Genomic DNA, 22,116 nt, shown 5'->3' with positions numbered 1-22,116 from the left:
AAACCCCGACGTGTAAACAGCGCTGCTCACGTTCAGCTATGTTTAATTGGATATTTTATGCGTCGTAATCATTACAGGGGTTTCACGATTCGAACGGGGTTCGATTTTACAGAAATCAGTTCTACAGAGCAAATATTCTACAGAATATGGTCTACAGACTCGGCTCTACAGAAATATTTTTCTTTGGTATATTTTCCTACAGAAAGGAATTCGAGATTAGTGTCAGAAATAATTCTGTATGAGTTATTCTATAGAATAATTGTTTTACAGAATATTGTTCTGGAGAACCTTTTTTTTAGAATATTTTTCTACAGATTGTGTTTGACACAATGCAAATTCGAAGCAATCATCAAATCGTCTCAAAATCATACATTTAATCGTCAGTTTCGTACATTTTGATTTAATTTAATTTCATTTCATTTCATTTCATCTAAATTTGTATTGTGTCGTACAGGTATTGTGTTGGGTGTGTAAAACTGTAAAACTGCTCTGTAGAAAAATATTCTGTTTAAAAATATTCTTGAGAAAAATTCTCCTGTAGAATATTTAATTCATGTTTATTTCTAATGTGAATCATGAATCCCTTTCTGTAGGAAAATATTCTGTAGAAAAATATTTTTGTACAAACGATTCTTTAGAACATACTCTGTAGAACATTTGCGTTGTAGAACTGATTTCTATAGAAGCGATCGTTCTTCAACGAGTCGAATGCGACTCGTTGAACTTTCCTGAGTCAAGTTGCGAAAAGCACGATATTCGAGTAAATTTGACGTGTCAACACGAAGCACAACGCCAAGAAGTTTCATGAAATTGAAATGAAACAAAAAGAAACGTTCAATTTCTTCTCTTTTCGCGCTAATTGTGAGTGAAATGTGTTTACACTGTTATGGAATCGAAGTATAGGTATAGCACTTAACTCGCGTGTCGCGCCTCGCAATTACTGCTTTAATCGAATAATACCTTATATATAATGATTGTTATCGTAATTATTTTGTTATAATATAATTCGATAAAGAAGGAAATTAATTAAATTATTAGCGCTTAAGTTTAAGAGAATCTCCACGATGGAAGAATACTCAAATTTTAATAGAAATTGACAAAAGTAGTCATTTTTTCGGACACATGTTCTTTGTCGAATTAATTTCGAGCTCTGATTTCTATTCAACTTGTGATCTTAGCCGACGCAAATTGCTGTAATTCGATATCTCTTCTTTCTTTCTCTATCTTGAATCTTGAAATTATCCGTCGAATTCAACGAGTTTTGCGGCATCGTGACTTCGCGATCGGAATACCTTTTGCAGCATGGATGCAATCATTAAAGGTGTTCTAGTTTCGATACGTACATAATCATTTTCACGAGTGCATGAGCTGTGGATTGAAAAGAGGTTCAGTAAGGCTACGATAAAATGATGAGAATTTATTTTTACATCAATAAAAGATATGTACATTTATAAATCGATATAGTTTACTGAGCTATTATATAGAGTGATCGCGAAAGTATAGTATATCATATATAATATGTATAAATTCATTGTCATTGTATAATGTATATTTTGTACGGTAGACTTGGATAGATTTCTATACTTCAGATTACTCGCGAAGTTCATTAGAATTTATATTATATTAATCATTGGCTTATCTATGCACTTGACATATACATATATGTATATAATGTATAATATTGATGATTATAGAGATGGCCGGATACGGTGTGCTTGACGAAGGAAGGTACACAGACTGATTTGGACGTTACAAAAGCTTATGCAAAAAATTAATGGAAAGGCACTCGTTGCAAACGAGCCTCATATATTTCTATACATATAGACATTGCACTACAGCTTATAGATATATATAGATGTATGTATGTATATTATATCAATTCGTCCGGTAACTCTTTGATTTAGGGAGATTGTCTTGGGTTCATCTTGTACGGCTTGGCTTTGTCCACCTATTTGGTATCTGATTAATGGTTACTATCCTAAATCCTAATTACTATCTATGGGTTTGAATAATCAAATGTAAATCACGCATCTTTAGGATCAGCAACTTAATTATTGGAGCAGAAAATCTATCTCTCTTTTAACGTTTCGTCAATATTTCATTTATCAGTGCTATGCATTAAGATTTGTCTTGCTTGACCTAAATGGCAAAGACGTCTTCGACACGCTAAAGCAGATGATGTGTGAAAGATGAATTTTTCTCACGAGTACACGGTTACCTGCACACAGCTGTATGTTGTATTAGAAGAGGTCTCACGGATTGGAAGCCACACGATATCTTCCAACTTTATTCTACCGATTGTGAGCACAACGAGAAAGCACGAATAACGAAATTTGACCAAAGCTCGCTTCGTGTTTTCCTCATTCAATGCTGAGTACCAGCTGCGATGTATAATTTTTAAAACAGCCGAAAGCGGGTTAATCCCTCTCAATCTGATTTCATTTCATTAATTTATCAAGCGGGGCTTTATCGTTGACAACGATTATCTTTTCAGAAAATCACGCTTGATGTAACTACGCAATGGCAATATTTTAACCCCTCGATGTTCCGAAGTAGGCGAGCTCATGTTATTGTACACTTGTGACAGCGACGTTTGTTCGATTTAGACTTGCTCTCGCTTTCCTTATCCAGTCTCTTACGCATCGCATCTAAGAAATTTGAAAAAAAAAATTAGCTCTATGAGGTATACTGACACGTGACAGAACATTAAAATTGTATTTTTAGCATTAAAAAAAAAAATAACTTCACAGATCGGAAACAAACAACAACGCAAACAAATTCTCATTCTCTGTTTTGAGATAATACAAATAGTTGAAATATTTTAAAACGGTGTTTCGTTTGCAGTGACGATACTGTATATTTTCACCGTATAATCTGCACATAACGACCTACCGATTTTTTCGGATAAATGTCAGGTTTTTTGATAAGTCACATGTTCAGAATAATGTATGTTATTTTAAACAAATAACTTTAAATCCAATTACGTTTCTGTAATTCGATTATAATTGATCGTTACAACGAATTATGACAGTTACAAAGAAACGAATAGAATAATTGCATTTCAATGACTCGATAGTTTCATTCGACTATGAATATTTGTCAACTTGACACACAGAGCGAATCAAAATGCAACGTTAGTGTATCCTAAACGCGTCGCCACGTCTCATTGTAAGTGTTTATAGCATGATTCCACACCGGTTGTACGTTACATCGGCAAACGCGAAAACTTGAGCGCTATCAGTAATACGAAACTATGTATTGCCAGTTGTGTCAGTCGGTTTTGTGCTCTCGTCGCGCGCGGTGCTACGCAGTGAAGTGAATTACTATTGCTAACGTGAAATCGAGTGGTTCGTGAATTGTTTTGATTTCGGAGCATCGAGTAGAGCGATCGTGTTTGGGTGTGCAAGGTAAGAATGAAATAAACATTTCTTATTTACACCGCGGCGAAGGTCAACGGATTTTATATTTCGTCGAGCCAATAGTAGCAAATAATAGTAGTTGTCGTTGTGTTTGTGACCCGCTGTTGTCGAGCGTTTAACTTGAACTTTTCTTTGTCGAAAATTGTTCGCTACTTACCGGCGATAGATTTTTTATCGATGGCTGATAAAGCTTCGTATAATTCCTTGACGAGGTTTACTTCAGGATGCAAACCTGACGCCCATATCAACAACATCCGAAAGCCGTGTTCCTTGAAGCTCGACGGACCTGCGATCGATTCTAGGGTAAATCGTTTCGTAACGCTGTCCCGAGACCGTGAGTGATGCAGGGTAATCAATGAAGAGGAAAAAGTTTGCAAAATTCTTCAACGTTCGTAGCAAAATCTCGATTCCTCATTCCTCTTCATTCACCTCGAAATATCCCCGGAATTCCGATATCGAGCACGTGTATCATCGTACGCCGTAAGATTCACGGCTCGGCCGATTTGAGCATTTTTCTGAGTTTCGCAATCGCAAGTTTACGCACGCGTCGAGTTTTCGTAATCCTAGGGAGTTACCTGTGTACTGATGTTCGATGGCTCTGATTTGTTCGTGAGTGAAAGCCCAGTGCAACGCGAGCTTCTTCCAATCAGGCGGCGCGAGTTGTTTGTACGCTAATCGCCACAGAATGGACCTGAGTCTTTCAGGGAGATTGGCGCTCGCACTTGATACACTTCCGCCTCGGGATTCTTCTCGCCAGCGTCTTCTCGCCGGGGTTAACTCGCGAACTTCCTTGTCGGAATTGGAATCCTCCTAAGTCGTAGGCGTATGTATAGGTACGGTGCTCGTATAGAATTCCCTAAGTAAACTTGCAACTTGATTACAAACTTTATGTATATTCGAGAACTCACCGGGGTCGGATAATCTAATCTAGCAGTTCTAATTATCATGTCCACGATCGCTGTAAAACTGCCTCGTGCCGCGATGTATAGGGGCGTTTTACCTCCCTGAAAAAAAGAGGGCGGAAATTCCCTCAAAATTGATCGCTGCTGTTTACACAGCCGGTATTCTTACAAGGGAATCACTCCGGGTGCAAAATCGATTTAGGGTGGGATCTTTACGTAAACATTGTTGGTTCGTTGAATTACAAAAAAAAAGAAAAAAAGGACCAAGAGCTACTCTTTGAACTTTTTCAATACAGGCGTGTGACAGGTGCGCAGCTAAAACATTTCAACTGGATATTATTATTAAAAATAAAATTAGGAAAATGAATGAAAAATATTAGCGGAAAATCTTTGTCATGATAATTTTAAATTCTTGTTTATATGCCGCAAAAAATGAAATGGCCCGCGGTTATTCGTTTTTGCGAATTTACGCTTTAGTCGACATTGTCGCTTAGCAATTTTACGGCTCAGGTAACAGGGTAGAAGCTTACCTGTTCGCGTTGTTCGATATTAGCTCCAGCTGCTAATAACAGTTTGCAGATATCGGTGTGTCCCATTTCCGCGGCAATGTGAATCGGCGACTGCAGTCTCTGCGAGTAAAATGGGTCAAAAAAAAAAAATATTGTGCAAATTTTTTCTTATAACTTAGATCTGGACAAAATTATCTAAGTATTTATTGTTTTCAGTATGATGAGAAAAACGCGAAAAGAACTTACAGAGTTGAGGCAGTTCAAGTCTGCTCCTTTGTTGATTAGTATTTCGACCGTGTCAACTTCGTTGTTCTCACAAGCCATGTGCAGGGGAGTATTTCCGTTCTATAATTTGAACAGTGATCAGACGAATGCAGAATTGAGATAAACCGGTAGGCAATTCGAGTCGATTCGACGCGAAAATCTCTCTGTCCTGTCGCTTTAATCAAATACGAGTAGTACCAAAGAGCTTCCTTGACCATAAACATCCATGAGAATGACGTCCAACGTACCTTGCACTGCTTGTCAAGCGCAACACCCTGCTGAACAATGGCCTCGAGAATTCCCTTGCATCCCTGACTCGCCGCGACGTGCAGGGCGGTCATTCCTGACTGACAAGTAAAAAAAGGTATCACGTTAATGACGTAAATGGTATTTAACTAGCGAAATGGGTTGCGAATAATGAGCTTCGTTACACGCTAACATCCAACTGCTCTCCCCGTTTCACCCTCCCGACACCAACGAGGAATATCACCCAAGGCACGCGGCAACCTTCTATGCGACATTACCGTGTGTGGAACGAGGAAAATTACCTCGTCCCGAAGCTCCGTACTTGCGCCCATACGCAGAAGTAGTTGGGCGATACTCGTGTGCCTGGTAAGGGTCGCTACGTGCAGAGGGGTATTGCCCTCGTTGTCCTTTGCGTCCAGGTTTGCCCCGAGGCCGATAAAAACCTCGACCGCCTCGAGGTGACCCTCCGCACAAGCGCAGTGCATCGCCGTCTGACCTTTCTGAAAAATTTTTCGCTTCAATTTCGTGTCTTTCTTATCATTTTTGACGTCGGTCGGAGGATAAATTCTGAGACGACGTTGTGCTCCGTCCTCAGTCGCGGGAGATCGACAAATCAAAGGTTCAAGCATTAAGTTTGATCGCGTTTACTTTACGTACTATATTTTGGAAGCTCTTAGCACAGTCGATTTTGCTCGTGGAAAATAAAGAAAAACACAGGGGAACTGATATTGGAGAGAACTTTTCCTCTTATTTTACTGGTCAATGGGACGTTAAGCTATCCAATGTTCAAAGTTTCGACAACTTTCTCTCAAGTATAACGGTGTTATTCGTTTTACGAGGGTCCACACGTGTCGCGACGGACGAGCCATTCTCTTTCTCATCACCGGTTTCTGCCTTTGTTACTAGTTAATTTCGTCGGAAAGTTAATCGAATTCTGAATAGGATACTGTAGATGATTAGAAGTTTCGCGGAGGCGCGTTGGCGCAGTATACGAGCTTTCATCCGAGATCAAAAGCTTCGCCGACGCGTTATTTTAGTCCAAGTTATACGCAGTGAAGCTTGATATCGTTGTATGCAAAGTTGCTATGATCGCGTCTGTGTATTGCCTGGGGTTAAATATCAGACTCGCAATGTGCTTCATTCCACATTGTTGCCTGCCTCGCAGTGCCGTCGGCTCTCGCTACGAGTCTGGATCGTATTACGAATTTCTGCAGAAAATTAGAAAAGTTTTCAAAAAACTTTGCCAGTTTAATAGAACCACATATCAAAAGGTACACTTATTACATCAGAGATTCGCGGACAGCTCGCGAAAATTAATTCGACCCACGTCCGGTATTTAATTAATAGCCTGAAATACATATAGTGTTTAAAAACTAATTGAAAAAAAATTCAATACCTCTGAAAATCGGTCCGGTAATTTTTTTCTCACAAACCTTGTATTGATGCATACTTTGCGAATGGCGCCGCGTTATCGACGTCGATATCGTCGCTCCTTGGAATATTCAATACAGTATTCTTCTCTGATGTTTTTACTTTCCTCGAGTTACGTAAGGTTCAAAGAGTTCTACACCGTTAAAAGAATAAAGCGAGAAACTAGTCGGGTACGACTCGGAGCTCTCTGTAACAGTAGCAGTAGATACTCGGACTCTTAAAGAGCAAGGTTGGACTGTGTTTCTTCACAAAGATGCGGCGTTTTTAAAGTTTTAGCTTTTCCTTCGCCAACAATTGCGGAGTAGATTACGCGAAGAAAGATCTTAATTAATTTGGACTCTTTTATTCCTGTCGTTAATTCTACGGGAATCGACAAATTGTAACGTAAACTTTATTCGGTCTGATAAATGCTACATTTCCCGAGCTTTATTTCTGCCTCGAGTATCTGAATTTATAGACACTCGAGGAAACATTTACACTGTCTGTTGGTTTAAATTAAAATGGGCATAAGAATATAGGCAAATATTTGGAACGAGGGCTCGGCTTGAATTTTGCGCTTTATACTTCAACACCTTGCAATTTATTTTTACTCTCGAGTAGAAAAGTCGAAAAAAAAGAATAAAGTACACGGAAAACCGTTTTGACCTCTATCTGAAAATACCTCGCGTCTTCCTAACTTATCCCTAAACTCTCCGTGCAATGTTTGAGGAGAATAATATGTGTAGAGGAAAAAAACTAGCCATCAATATCGCGCGGTGAAAGATGCGGATTCAATTTCCCGTTTGCGATCGTCGGTTTCGAGGGTGGCATTCATCCCGTGATCGAATATAGACGTAAACGGGGATACATGCCTTGTCTGTCGCGGACAACTTGACACCCGGAACATTGGCCAGGGCTGTGATGACTGCTGGATTTCCAGCGAGGGCCGCATGATGAAGGGCTGTGGCTCCTGTGCAGTCGGTTGCTTCTCCGTTCAGCGATTCGACAGCCTCGGCGAGGTACTCGACGACACCCACGCTGTTGCCTCGTGCGCCGCACATCAGCAGGGTGTAGTGTTTCTTTAAAGAGGCAAACGTGTTTATCACCCTGCAGTGATATACGACTACCCGGTTACTTTGATTCGAGGGACGAGGGAAGGAACAATTGACGAGCACTCAGGGACTTGGAAATTGACAAGGTTGACGGATATCGCGTAACGGCAATTCATCTCGTTCGCCAAGTTCAACGTACAATTTATGGCGGTATACACGGCGAACGTGTTTGTGAACGATTAATTCTCTGCAATATTGAAAACGATCTTATAATAACCGCGCTCTTTGTCTATAGACTGATCGTCGGAGGTAAAAAATGACCTTTCTACCTTAGGAATAAATGATGAAAGAAAAATCACCGTCCGACTTGTCGTTTATCAAAGAATTCATTCTGGACTCGTTCCCGTCTTACCCCTCAGGAGATCGTTAAAAAAGTAACAATGGCTGCACGGAGCGAAACGAACCGGAGACCTGAGGTAAATAAGAAACGAGTAGACCACGCGGACAATGTTATACTCGGATAACTTTCCCGTACCTCGTGTCCTCCTAGTTTCGGATCATCTTCCGCACCGCCCTCAATTCTGTACTATTATTATAGATTTTCCGATAAAGGGAATGTACGGAATCGTAGGCAAATTTATAGTCAGGAAATCGATTTTCCGGAAGCTGTGCTGTGCTGCGGCGTGGTGACCAGCTGCAGCACCGAGGTTCAAAAACGGTTAACCGCTTGTAGCCTGTTTCCACATCCTTTGGGCAATCTGGGTCAGCTCTCCGTATGGAGCTGAAGAATACCGAGTGCGAAGAAACAGTCGCGAGGGGTGAAGTCGAGAAAACAAACGGACCACCCGTTCACTGGGGTTTTATACTTTTCTTTAGTCTCTGCGGAAAATGTTGATCACCGCAATTATCGGGAATACACGGGCGGCGGACGGTCGAATGAAAGGGTGGTCTGAACGAACTACCGAGCTGTGTCGACAAAACAAATTTGATAATTAGTTGCGTATAAAACCGCGAACTTGAGTTATTATATTTAACCCTTGATACCGCTGCAGAATTGTGGTGGAACAATCCATTACAATCAACGAGCTTCCGAATCGGGGCTGTAAATTAAGGTACCTCATTAAAATTCTCCACATTTCTAACGCATTGCCAGTATACCTGTACATTTAATATACATCTACCTACCCTTCATTGCGGTATCTTATACGTTATATCGATTGGAAGTTACGATAAATCTACTAACGACAGAATCGCGTTGAAAACAGGTGAATGACGTAGAGACCAAGTTGGTACCGAACTGAATATCCAGTTTTTTTGAGTCAAGTACAGTTAGAAAGTCGTAAATTAAACCTACAGGCTACGGTGGCTCTCTCAAAAAAATGTCTCGTCCAACCGATGACTTTTCTTTGCTGTCTTCGCTATGCTTGAACGCAATCTTCGGGCATCGTGCAGGCAGTCCAAGAGAACAGCTCGGATAAAGGGGAGTAGAAAAAGCGACTGGCATCTTATTACGTCGGTTTCTCCAAATTAAATATCTGTCCGTCTCGTCACTCGTGTTACGTCGACTTGCCACTGACAATGAGACATTTGCTCGTCGCAGTCGGTTCGTTACTGTCGTAGCGGTTGAGATCGTGCGAAATTTATATCTGCAAAGTGCTCGTCGAAGGGATTCAAGATTAAAGCTTATCCTTCATAATTTATTAATTTAGGGAAACCGACAGTGATGGGATTTATTATTATTTAGTATTTGCTGATGTCTATTGCGTATTGTTAATTTATTGTTCCATTGCCCGTTTCGAAGCATGAAATGGGCTGAAATCACCACCGAAGCTTTCAATTCCAACCGGCTTAGGTGATATTTGATATTTTTCGTAATTCCTCCTACCTTGTTAACTGCTGTTACATTCGCGCCGGCATTGATTAACATTTTTACTGCTTCCTGGTGGCCGTGCCAAGCCGCCATGTGCAATGGCCGCATACCAAACTGAAATAGAAAACGAGATTTATCTAGCAAACGTGATTGTTTTGAGACGTCATTTGTGTAACTTGGTGCTTAACGTCTTGTCGAGAATTTTTTTTATGGAATGCCGTGAAAATTGCCGAATCTAGTTATTGATCGGAATTGTTGATTGGGTGAGTGTGGCTCGAATATTTTTCACATGTAGCTCGATGTTTAAATGGAAGAACGGAAAAGGTAAATGCCTGAAACGGATCGTTTGCCCTGATTTCACTCTAACGAGTTCCGCATTCGTACAGCCTCCTGTTTTATACAGATAAATGAAAAAAGTCTTTCTTTCGTGGTCTTCGTTAATTTTCGTGGATGCCATTTCCGCGAGCAGGAAACAAGTGGAAGATAGTTTTCGCGTCCTGCGTAATTTCATTAATGAAAATCTAGCGCATAGTCACACCGTATCCACAAATAGATAAATAACCAATTTCCAAAGACAATATATGGAGAATAAGGAGAGCTAAAATCATTACAGGTATAAATCAGGCGCTTAATTTCTACCTGCACAACGGTATATTAGGTCGTAAACATATGATATTTTCGGAACACACAATGTACGGACTTGAGGTACGCAATGAAAACGTAAAATATCGTCACGCCTCGAGGAGGCGTCGCCTCGCTACGCGCCAAAGAAATTGGATAAAGTTTAACTTCTCTTCAGGGTAAAAAAGAAATTCGTATCCACACGTGTCCCGTGTAACCCGTATATACTCCCAACACTTGACCTCAAGGTTCAACTGGAAAAGGGAAAAGGCATTTCTTTCAGGGGTGAATACCTTTCGATATTTCAAGCACCCAGGAACATCGCTAGATTCTTTCGTTTACTAAACCGGGTCGACTCGACTTAACGCAGAGTCGTTTCCGCGGCGTCTGATTAAAGTAGAATTTCATTTATTTCTAAGGAAGTGTTACAGATTTGATTACCCTCTTGATTTAGTAAGCCTACCTTGTCTCTCGCTTCGATGTCGCATTTCGCCTGTATCAGCATCTCAATGATCTCTGTGTTCCCTTTCGACGCAGCCCAGTGAATTGGTGCCCGTCCATACTGTGAAATAAAAATATCACGCGTGTACAAGTGATCAATCACACCGTTGGATCACCTAGTGAGTCAATAAATTTGCGGATCGTGATACTCACGTTGTTTCTCGAATCTACGTCAACAGTTTCTTTGAGCACCTTTCGAACGCTGTCGGTTTCGTTCTTTATCACAGCTTCGTGTAGAAGCAGGTCGTTCTTAAGTACTGAAATTCATTGCTCGACCGTGAGTTATTTTCACCTCCGCATTTATAAAAAGAAAGTTATCTATCTGGGGTGAAAACCTTTCCTGACACGCGACGATCAGAAACGGATAAGACCTGGATTTCGGTTAACCTACATCGCATATATCGGGTGTTTAAGCGAGGAAAGTTGAATGAGGACCTGCGATCAGGTCTATGTTGTACGCCATTACGTCTAATTCTGATATAATAAACGTTGCATTATCTCAGAGAGTCGAGGGTATAAGCGAGAATGATGTAACTACAGTATTTGAACAGGAGGTAATCGCTGAATTTTTACACATTTTTACATTATTCTCCGTAGCTGCGACTTGTCTTCAATTTTTCTAAAATAACACTGTATGTAACCGCAGATTTGGTAATGTTTCGGTTTATCTTTCGTTAGAAAAATAATAATAATAACAGAGGCACGTGGACTTTTAACAACGAGTGTAGTTTTTATTCCGAGCTCAGCATGGCTACAGCGACAAATGATTCTACGGTATAATTTGTTTTTTCTGCCCGGTTTCTCCGTGTTTTTTTTTTTTTTTCACACCGCGTTTACCGCCGTTACGCGACACCTTTAATTTCCCGACTCGTGTTGTGTGCTTTAGAGCTTAAGCTCCAGCAGAGCATCCCTCGGACAATTGACTAAATCTGCTGAGATTCAACGCACCGCGTCGCGCAAGTTTCTTTTTTATAGGGGTTGTTTGAAGCTTTTTATCCTTCCGAGATTAGTGGTATGATACAAGTGAGCGACTAATGACAGGCGAAGGGGTTTTGCAGATTATAATTGTCGCAATCAAAGTTATTATAATTATTGTTCGTCGCAATATTTCTTTCAATTTTTTATCCGAGTGTTATACTAATAACTATCTACTTCTTCTGGCTCAGTCCTCGGCACTCCCCTTTTGTCTAATTGTCAGAAATTAAAGAACCAGCCGTTTTATGTTTGGAATGCGGTCAACTCGCTCCGTAATGAACGTCGAAAATCACACCAATTCAAAGACTCGGATACCAGTGATGACGGTTAAAGCAAATAATCGAATTTGATAATTCTATAATGTGGAGTGATTTTTTTTTCGTCTTCCATTCATATTCGAAGAATGACGATGTGATTTTTCGTTTGAGAAATAATTAATACCTGATTATTCCGCTGCCTCTGAGATATCTACTTCCATAATTAAATCAATTGGCAGTTATTTAGTGATATTTGGAATGGTTGACTTACTTCTAGCAGTCTTTTGATTCAGCACCTCGTCTTCCAACGCTTCCGACAGGTTGAGAGGAGGCGGGATTTTAGATTTTGTCATTTTCAGGTCTTCGTTGTCCGTCATTATGAAGCTTTTTCGTAACTACATTTCCTTTAATCAGAGGTAGGCTTTCGGCATACGTAGATATAGATGAAATATGCACGATAATCGAAATCCGATAACGGAATTGAATCGTTTATAACCCATTTTCGTAGTATAATACATATGGAAATCGGAGAAATGTTGAAATGAAGAATTTCAAAGATATTCCACTATCTTTCGGAAGAAAAATTGATTACCGGTGGCATCCTTTGCTCTGCTATAAATATTACACTCTCATTTCCTGTTTTCTACTTATCCTGGACAATGTAAACCGTAGACGATATTTTATGCAATTTTCAATTTGCTTTTCATCCTTGTCAGATTGTGCACTTTAATATACCATGTCTTTTTCAGTTCCGTTATTCTTCACCCTCTTTAAATATGAAAAGGAATCTTTTCCGACCTACAGCAGCTAGTTACTCTCAGCTTTCCTTCATCTTGTGCCTCACGTGTTTTTCATCTTTTACTAATGAATTTCCAGCCCCTAAGTGTGATTTAAATTCGATTATCTACCACTCGGTGATGTTTTTTCAGTGAACCTCCTACGTAAATTCACAGCTACTGCGTCGCTAATAGCACTCGAGCAATCTGCTGCTTCCTCGGAACAGTATTCCTCCGAGTTTTGTCCTTTCTGTGCTCAGATGTAACCTCTCTCGTAGATTACTCCATTTACCTTAGCAGATTGCACTTGGGGTGACCTGTACGGATAAAAAACATACTGTAAATCTTTGGAAAGATATTTTCGGATATATTGTTTCGAGGTATTAAATCCGTCTAATGAAAAAGAAGTTTTCGCATCTGACGTGATTGCGCGTGACGGGGCGAACGTTACTCTTTCAAAAAAAAACTTTTCAACTCCCTTCGGCTTGGAAAATTATACACGTACCGAGAGTTGACACTGGATTTTAGCGGAATAACAATACAAGCAGATACGTTGTTTTCACTGTGGCGTGGTATAAGGTTAAGATAGCCAAATTTCAATTTAGGAAAAAACGAGAATCGTTCTTCGTGGTTGAGGCCGATTTTGGACATCAGTGCGTGAAAGTTTTATCCCTGGTATCTCACTTCTATAATCTTACTCCGCAAAGTGCCTAATTCAATTTCTCTCCTCCGCATCATCCGTTAATTTAGATTGAGATATAAGAACCATATGATTTTTCTCGATGTATTACAGTGCGTCCGTCACGTAGGATCATTTAAGGTGTTATCGTACTCCTCTACTGTCTGAATTCTGTGACGACAAGATACCCTTTCAGTATCGGTCCAATGTCTCAGACGATGCGGCAATCGTGTATCGTACAAAGAATCAGTAAGTACAACCCGCTATAACCGGTCCGTCAACCTGGCCGAGATCTTGACTGCGAATTCTCTCCGGAAATAGCGGGATCAATATGCAGCACTTTGACTATAAGGGGATCACAAGGAACGACAGGTCCTGCTGTTTCCCGTTTCCGTTTCTTCGTCCTTGCTCCAGTGCGCCGTCTTATGAGTTTGAGTAACTGTATAATCCTAGAAAGATGTTTTCTCTTAGCTCTCTGTAATCACCAACCCTATGTATGTATCTCTACATTTTTTTCCTCTCATGTTCTGATCAAGTAACGTAGACGTAGGTACATACATGCGGTGCCCGAAACTTGAAATTAAGCTTGCGCAACGTGTTCGGTGGGATATTATACGCATGATAAGTGTTTGCCCGTAATCCCTACGGTATTGTGTTCGGACTAGAGATTTTTTTTATTCAAGATTCGTCCCAGATTGTCGTATCCGTTTGGTATCTCTTGCTTGATAGCGAGAAGATGTTTTAGACGGATAATTTCATGTGGTTATAGTTCTCAGTTTAACAAGACCTACCAAAAAAGGATTTAATATCCATGTACATCCGACGGACGAAGCCGCGATGCTGCGCAGGGTCGTTATTATGCTACCCTGGGCTGCTTATACGCGTAAAAATTCAAACATTTTAAAGCCATAATCGTGATTTAAAATTAACTAACAAAATTTCGACGCCCCTTCGTTATTTATACTTTTTTGCTTCTCGTTTTTTTACGTCAAATAATCACTATTCTTTCGGGGGACACGTCGCGCATCGGTGAAACACTGTAATTCATTGATTAGTCTAAAATTCCAACTCGTGATAAAGTTTCGTAAATCAAGTGCTTTTCACCCATTTTCAAAAAGTTAGGTCTTACGTGTGATAGGATATTACTTAAAGTAATGTCAAAAAGTGGTGTTTTTGAAAAAGTTCATTACAGTACAATTTTTGTCGTATAGATTTCAAAAAACTTCACATTTATCGAACAATGTTTGCACAATTTTTTGTGAGTTAAAATTAATGGTCAACTGCAAAATGATTATCGGCATACTTAGGTGGTAACTTGTCGGATTGCAATTTCCATAGAAACTTTCATTCCCTACGCTCATCCAATAACTACGGTTTGTTTTCTAATTTTGACGATAATTCGAATTCGCGGTTAGGGCTAATAATCTACCTTACTTGAAAAATAATAACAATCGAACCGAGGGGTGAACCACTCCCAAAAATACCGTTCACCGAACTTAATTAAGGTATATATTTAATTATGTTATTATCAAAATATTTGCTCGACTTATCAATTTTCTTGCATTGAAACTCAGATCCTGTAACGAATGAGGACTGGAATCAAGTATATACACAGTTTGTAGTCACGAGTGTACTCATCAACTGTGTATTCTCCTTATCCTCAATACGATGAATATGCAGATATCACGCGAATTCTTACGAAAATGTAAACCTGGCGACATTCGATCCTTCGTGATGAAAACCAAACACATTTATTACATGAATATTCCTGCAAATTCTAGGACAATAATTGCACCTACATACATATACATGAATTTACAGCATGTCCGAAGCTGTTGCGAGGCTGAACGTTAGTATCTAATCAATAATTGTCACTCGGAAAATATTATAAAAGGGAAATTATGGTGTTGTTCACTGATTCCTAAAAGTCCTTGCTGAAGTTCTATTTTTGTACCTTGATAAGGGGTGAAGAGAGTATATTTGCCTCCAAATAACCCAAATTTGAACTTGCGTTGTACTTGATCGTTACTTTAAATCACCGGTGAAACGAACCACTGCACAACTGTTAAATTCTTTTGGACTTCGAGCCCTGATAAATTATACAACATTCATGATATTGTACACGCTACACATATTCGACAAAACAAGCATCGATCATGGGTGAAAAAACGAACAAACGAATCGACTAAAAGGGTATCCGCATATTTTAAGAGCAACGAAGTGTAGGTGATCGGTACGATGAGCGGGGTCGTTGGTCTAAATCACCGTGATATAATTTAATTGGGTAAAGTCCTCAATGCCTGGTATTTGAGGCAAGTTCAAAAGCGGCTCTGACATATCGAATTGACGACCCAGTCATCCGTCGGGGTGTCCGGTGTTGCGCCAACGAGCACCAGGGCGGGGTCGCTTGTCCCACACCTGCTCGAGGTCGATATAAACGCCTGGTGAACTTCCAACTCCGTTGTTTTCGGCTGGCTTGGGTCGGTAGTTGTGTCGGATCGCATATCGGCCCACAACCGCGTGCACGTTCGTGATATTGCGAGCAATTCCATTTGCGTTACGGCATCAGTATTCTATACTCGACGCAAACTCCATCGAGAATCGTCCAGGCTCCTCTCCGTAAAGGGAATTGCGACGAAGGTTCCGCTCATGCTTTCAATTCTTGGAAACGGAAGATCTGACCTGACTTCGTCTTTGTGTCTTTGCAATAGGTATCGTACTTTTTCAACCCGAAACTTGAATCCTTTGTCTAACCAACGCCGTGCACTTTTATCACTCAAAGTAATTAGGAGTTGTAGAGCCCTGCCGCGTCGAGAATAGTCAACCAAGTCGGCTTCTTTTTATTTTATCATTCGCACAGGGTTCGCAGCATGGCTCATGGTTTGAGATCGGGTGTTTTGACAACAGCAGTGATCGTTACTTTGAACACGAACCTCGTCCGAGCTATCGATGGTAACTATATTTACAACATATAGCGACTTGCGTGCGGGACAAAGAATTTTTTTGCCATACCAGAGACGTTGGACACGCTTGCTCGTTAATTAGACACGCTAGAGAGCTCTGATTCTCGGATTCCCTTACGTCGTTTCGGACTAATTCGGAAACCCTTTTCTGCTCGGGTTACGGTGCGAGGTAATAAGACACGTCGGACGAAGATTCACAAAAGAATCTTATTTCTCTCATTGAAATTTCGATGGGATTTACTCGTTGCGTTTTAATGGCAAGTTGGTTTATCTTTGTTTTATTTTCCGTCCAACAACCAACTTGTTTCAGTAAAAACAAAAGCCACGGCACTGTTGCCTGTTACCCAGAACGGATGTTTGGTTTGGCAGTCGCGACGATGGAGAAAAAAAAACTCTCCCAGTTCTCCAGAGACAGGGCGGAATAAGGGTAGACATCTACGTTGAAGAAGGTTAATAAAACCTGCACCCACGCGGCCACGGTGAAATATCTTTGGGAGTAAAAGATAAAATATGGGCGGAATTTTTACATCTCAGTAGGTTCATACCCTGCACCTTCTCTTTACATGGAAATACGATCGAAATTCAAATAGAGTTTTCGCAGGGATATGCACACATGAAACAACCTCTGGTGTCTGAAGCAAAGTTTCCTTTTATTAAATCGCAACGTTGTTGTGGTTCTGGTATTTGTTTCCTCAGTCGCCTGCAGATTACGTTTTTCACCTTTTAAACGCATACCTTGACAGCCGGGTATTTAGCTGTCGGCTGAAGCTTTATCAACGAAAGAAATACCCTGACGCAAAGAACCGCGTATCGAACGGAGGAATGAATTATCTATCTATACTCAGATAGTTTTTATTCTATTCGTCCTACTTTTAATGACATCTGTAGAAGAGAAGCGAGTATCCAATATTGCACTGATTTCTTAATGGTCTTGCGAAGTTCAATGCTGTCACTAAAGATACCTATATCAGATATGTCATATCTGTGACATACGAGAACACGACTGTCTGCAAACTTTCAAAAATCACGCGAACAATTTTCACGAACACTGCTGTAGGTATATTGTAGTGAATATATAATTATCCGTGCTTCAAAAGCTGGCCTTCGTTTCGCTTGGATCAAACATCGATCGAACTCGTTCGACGTGGGCACCGCGTCCTCTTTCTACCGTATTTCTAGATTTTCGCGAAAATTTGTTTTCGCCTTGGCGATATATAGTAGACTTCTACATAGGCTATCTGCCCGTGAAGCGGCATTTTCTCCGAGTTTTTTTTTCCCCAGGGTAAGTCTGAACGAAATAAATCAGTGAATCTGTCCACCGATTCGAAGGCAGAAACTCTCATAGTTGGATTCTCTCGAACGAGAAGGTATCGTAGCTTCGAACACGATGGTCTTGGTTCCTTATACCTCTGGTAGTCGTTTAAATTCGAACCGTCTTATGGATGGCATGAAGGATTAAAGCGTCATCTCGCAAGGCTTTCTTTGCGCCAGTAAAACGCCTGATTCTTCTTTTCGTTCATTTCTCTACCAGCTGTTCAGCTTACATTACTTTTCATTTTTAGTATGCACTTCTACGTCATGTTATAGCTTTTGACTTTTTTCCCCTCGCTCAGCGAGCCTGTCCGCGATTCGATATTTATGGAAAAAACGTGTCGCGGACTAATCCAGCTGTAATCACATCGCTGCGAGGGTGCAAATGCCAGAATCGAGAAACGCCACTGGAATTCTTTCGGTGTTACAAATACACAGTCGATTTCTGCTTCCAGTCTAGTAAGGAGCTGCCGCTTTTGCGTGTAAAAATTGTCACGAGATCGTGCCGTTCATGTTCACACGATTCACACCTACTGCACCTTTTATTATAAGTTTGCATTGTGATTTCGAGCGTAGTTTATTATTTTATTTCAGCTTGGTCTCACATCGCAAACGTACTTATATATAAAAACTGCATTTCTCATGCCCCAGTTTTTGCCGAAGAAACACTAGACCATGAAAAATATAAAACGCCAACGTCCAGATATTCATGAATTTATTTATACTCGTGTTGAGTTCGCGATCAACCGGACGTTGATGCAAAGAGAAATTTAAATCTTAAATTAACGCAGTTCGTACAAGTAGACGGTGTGAAGTGACAAATGGCGTGACGGATACTCGCGGAAGATTGCAAGATTATCTCGGCGCGCGACAATCTCATTACACAAGAGTGATTTGGTGTCGGACAGTCCTGGCTAATTCTGCCAATTTTGTTGACCCTAACCTTTCTTAACGTCGTTGCATGGGCAGATTTGCCACCAGGCTTCGTGTGCCACCCTCATGCATGGCTTAAGCTTTACTTATGCTGAGTTTTGTCGCGTACTCGTCGAGCGGAGTAGAGGCTAAAAATACCGGCGTACATACGTACGTACAATGCTGCGACTTCGCCGCGTTTCTCTATTTTTCCATTTCTATATTTTTATTTTTACTACTGCAGCGTGCACCAAAGCGTGTATTCCCGCATGTGAACACACACGCTTATACACGAGGCTTTGATGCTTCTGTGCAATGTTGAAATGAAATGAAAACGAGGTTTCACGCAAAATGGATTTCTGACTTTGGCGTATGAGTGATATGCACGATTCATCGTGGTGCAGCGCTCGCTCACACTCCAATATCCGTTTAATCATTTTATCTCGTGACAGGTATCAATTTCACTCCGTGAAAATCGAATTACTCGTGACATAAACTGCCGTCGTCTTGACGTTATTAAGCGATTTACGTTGATTTCGGCATTTCAGTCGGCTTTCGATGAACAGAACGAGACAGAATATCAATTCGCATTCGTACCGTACATCCGCGTTGCCTCTAGGACGAGATAAGATAACTATGCCATTTCACGATGATTTCAAACTGTCCAACTGATACCTAATACCTCGCGTGGTTGCGTTAAAAGTAAAGTAAAGAGTAAAAAGTAAAGAGTTATGTGCAATTTACTCTTTTTGCGCAATATTGAGGACGAAACTTTAATTCCATTACTGAATTGATCACGTTTAATTTCATTGATATACAATTGTCAAGCCCACACTGAGATAATCTATATTCTATGTCTGTTCTGGATACAGAATTTATCACTCTGTGGTTGTTTGTCGATGTTATGCTATGCTGTCTGAATTGCGGGCTTATTGTATAATTACGTTGATCCACGGCACGAGCAGACCCTTTTGACTTTAGAAATTCATGTATCGTCTTGATTTATCGCGGATAGTGTGTATTCTCCAGAGGCACTCTGGTACTGCCCAAATCCTGACGTTGAATTTTGCGATTAAAGCTTGCAGCCAGTCCCTCCTTTGAAGATGTCGAGAGCTCATTTCTTTTCTGACTCATGATCACGCAGGAATAATTCTTTCATTACTGATATTATTAATGTGAAAGCCTCATTTTTCATCCTATACAATTTAGCAGGAATTTTGATTAAATTTGACGTTATATATATATATATATATATATATATATATATATATATGTACATATATATAACGGTGAATAATATTTTCTCGTAAATTGGAATATCTCGCGTGTATGAAACTGGAACGCTGAAGGCTTGAAATTGAAAAGTCGTCACGCGTTGAACGCGGTTTGAAATAATTGATCCATACGTTCGCAGAGTCATGTCTGCCTTAATTGATTCAACAATAATATATTCAATCAGCGATAATGAAATTCTCTAAATATACCGTCGCACATGTAGAAACGAATAATTCGTGCGGTAAAAAAATCTGTCCTAAAATTTTACCCATTATAAAAGTATGAATAACAGTATACTTCAATATGTTTACTGAGAGAAATTTTTTTGTTCCGGTTACCGCTCAGTCCTTAACTATTTTCATTGTTTACCACAATCGAAAGATATAGTTCCAGGTAGAAAGTGAAAATCAGTTTTCTAGCTGTTACCGGAAAGTCTAGTATCCGTTACTATTCTTTCTCATTACGATCATTGTTAGTATATTTTCTTGCAACTGTTGCGAAAATTTAACGCTTGTGCAACAATAAATCGACGTCAAAGCTTTATTTAAGTAATAAAAAAAGCCTTATTTAATAAATAAATAAATAAATAAATAAATAAAATACAGTAAACCTCAAAAACTGATTTTGCGTTGCAATTACCAAAAAAAAAAGGATCGACGACAGCGCAAAATTCATATTGAAACAGTTTTTTTCAACGATACCTGTTTCACTGAATTTTTCTAGTTACTATGACAAGTGAAATTTTTCTCAGCGTTGTGCGATATAAATCACGATTCTTCTTTTCTTCGCTACCAAAAACATAAGCTCTGGATTTTCAACGCAACAAGCAACCGGTGTCCGTGATCGTTTTATCGGTACGAAAGTGACCGTGACAAGTAACTGGAAAGTGATTACGATTATCGCTTACCTATAACGTCTCGAAAAAGTCCGTTCTTCACTGACCGCTCCGCGTTAAACGAGCTTTCGAAAACAGGCAGCTTTTCAGAGGCTTGCGGCGGGCGTCGGGGATGCGAATCGTTCGCGGGGTAGCGCGCGACTGCCACAACCCGAGGACGCCGACCCCCGCGAACCCCCGACAAACCCCGAGGTCGATACGTGCGCTGCTGCCACGTGGTGGTAGCGCCCGCTGCGAAATCCTTGCAACATTCGGCCGTATTAATAATAATTCATGACATTCGTAACATTCGCAACATTCGCGTAAGCAAGGCGTACCCCGGGGGCCGCCGACCCTTTGCATTCCGGTTCGTTCTGCCTCTGGGCGTAGCACTGACCACGGCAATTCGTATTCGTTCGTGTCGGATCTAAGGGTCGAGGGAATGCTACGTAATTACGGAGGTATTACCGTGATCTAGTTCAGGTTTGCTTTATACGCTACGCCGTTTTTATACGCCTCCTCGCCATTTCTACCTGCCGGTGTTGATCCTTTGAGTCGTAGTGGTAAATACTCTTACCGCCTATTTTATATCCAATTATTTTTTACGCTTAGAAAGCTTTTCAACACAATTCTTCGTAATTTTTTTTACTACTTCTGATAGTATACTAATAGGTTTTCAATCCTTGAAAGTAATTATTGCGACACGATGTAAATTAATATTGTTAGAAACAAATTGATTGAAGAAAATCGTGCAAATTGAAGAAATAATTCATTACCATATGGGATCGTTGTTTACGAATCTGAAATGAGATTTTCAAAATTCTGTATGGCAAATTCAATCAGCTACCCGAAAACCCCCTGCATAGACTTTTTGACTGGATGCGATCAAGTTTGAAATTCTCGTCAACCATATTGGATTCTCCATCTTTAATTTTTGAAATTTCGTCTCAGATTCGTAATCGTAGACCTCAAAAACCATAAAATACTATCTTGTTATAAAATTTGATTCAGCACCGATGTGTGGCTCAAAGGGTTAAATATTCTGTGGAATTTAACGTACATGCGGTCTAAACAGTGGAATTAAAAACTCTTCGTCTTTTTTGAAATCAGAGAAGGGATGCTGCGGTTGGTTATTGTAACAGCAATTTACCGTGCCTTCAGGTTGATATATATAATCGATCGAGGACGGGTAATTATTCGGTGAAAATTAGACAACAATCGATTTAAGTTCGTAACTCTCGCTGCTCCTCCTCGGTCTTGCTGTAAAGTTTCAGTACAGTTCCTCCGTGCAGTTGAAAGA

The 22,116-nt window shown here is 40.2% G+C and overlaps 3 protein-coding genes across 7 annotated transcripts in view; 2 read left to right on the top strand and 1 right to left on the bottom strand.

Moving 5' to 3' along the window:
* Nucleotides 1-1,891, top strand: part of LOC124185043 (heterogeneous nuclear ribonucleoprotein 27C-like) — a 33,003-nt gene extending 31,112 nt beyond the window's left edge. The window contains exon 9 of the mRNA XM_046575356.1: nt 1,695-1,891. Within this exon, the coding sequence (XP_046431312.1) occupies nt 1,695-1,741 (47 nt within the window). The 3' untranslated portion in view covers nt 1,742-1,891. The remainder of the gene's footprint in view (nt 1-1,694) is intronic.
* LOC124185041 (ankyrin repeat and death domain-containing protein 1A-like) lies at nt 1,400-20,968 on the bottom strand. 5 transcript variants are annotated; one of them, XM_046575346.1, is made up of 15 exons: nt 20,850-20,968; nt 13,635-13,930; nt 12,298-13,119; nt 10,948-11,051; nt 10,757-10,855; nt 9,688-9,786; nt 7,623-7,829; nt 5,643-5,840; nt 5,343-5,441; nt 5,077-5,175; nt 4,852-4,950; nt 4,328-4,423; nt 3,995-4,229; nt 3,577-3,717; nt 1,400-2,648 (listed from the first exon to the last, which is right to left on the bottom strand). In XM_046575346.1, exons 3-15 carry the CDS (start codon nt 12,401-12,403, stop codon nt 2,563-2,565), a joined length of 1,668 nt encoding a protein of 555 aa, XP_046431302.1. In that variant the 5' UTR covers nt 12,404-13,119; nt 13,635-13,930; nt 20,850-20,968; the 3' UTR covers nt 1,400-2,562. The 5 variants fall into 5 exon arrangements, with proteins under 5 accessions (XP_046431302.1, XP_046431305.1, XP_046431304.1 ...); XM_046575349.1 differs by having other exon boundaries at nt 3,577-3,705; XM_046575348.1 differs by having other exon boundaries at nt 13,670-13,930.
* The window catches only part of LOC124185057 (hemicentin-2-like), a 304,368-nt gene continuing 285,499 nt past the window's right edge, over nt 3,248-22,116 (top strand). Inside the window, exon 1 of the mRNA XM_046575403.1 lies at nt 3,248-3,407. The gene's annotated coding sequence lies outside the window, so the exon portion shown is untranslated. The remainder of the gene's footprint in view (nt 3,408-22,116) is intronic.

This window comes from Neodiprion fabricii, chromosome 6 (genome assembly GCF_021155785.1).
Source record: "Neodiprion fabricii isolate iyNeoFabr1 chromosome 6, iyNeoFabr1.1, whole genome shotgun sequence".
Classification (NCBI taxonomy): Eukaryota; Metazoa; Arthropoda; class Insecta; order Hymenoptera; family Diprionidae; genus Neodiprion; species Neodiprion fabricii.
Note: the sequence above shows the minus strand (reverse complement) of the source record. Positions and strands in the feature narration are given on the sequence as shown.

Coding starts and splice junctions, on each gene's coding strand:
- LOC124185041 (XM_046575346.1), bottom strand. CDS start 12,403: ATGACGGACAACGAAGACCTGAAAATGACAAAATCTAAAATCCCGCCT. Junction 9,787..10,756: donor ACATCGAAGCGAGAGACAAG/GTAGGCTTACTA, acceptor TTTCTATTTCAG/TTTGGTATGCGGCCATTGCA. Junction 7,830..9,687: donor ATGTAACAGCAGTTAACAAG/GTAGGAGGAATT, acceptor GCCTCTTTAAAG/AAACACTACACCCTGCTGAT.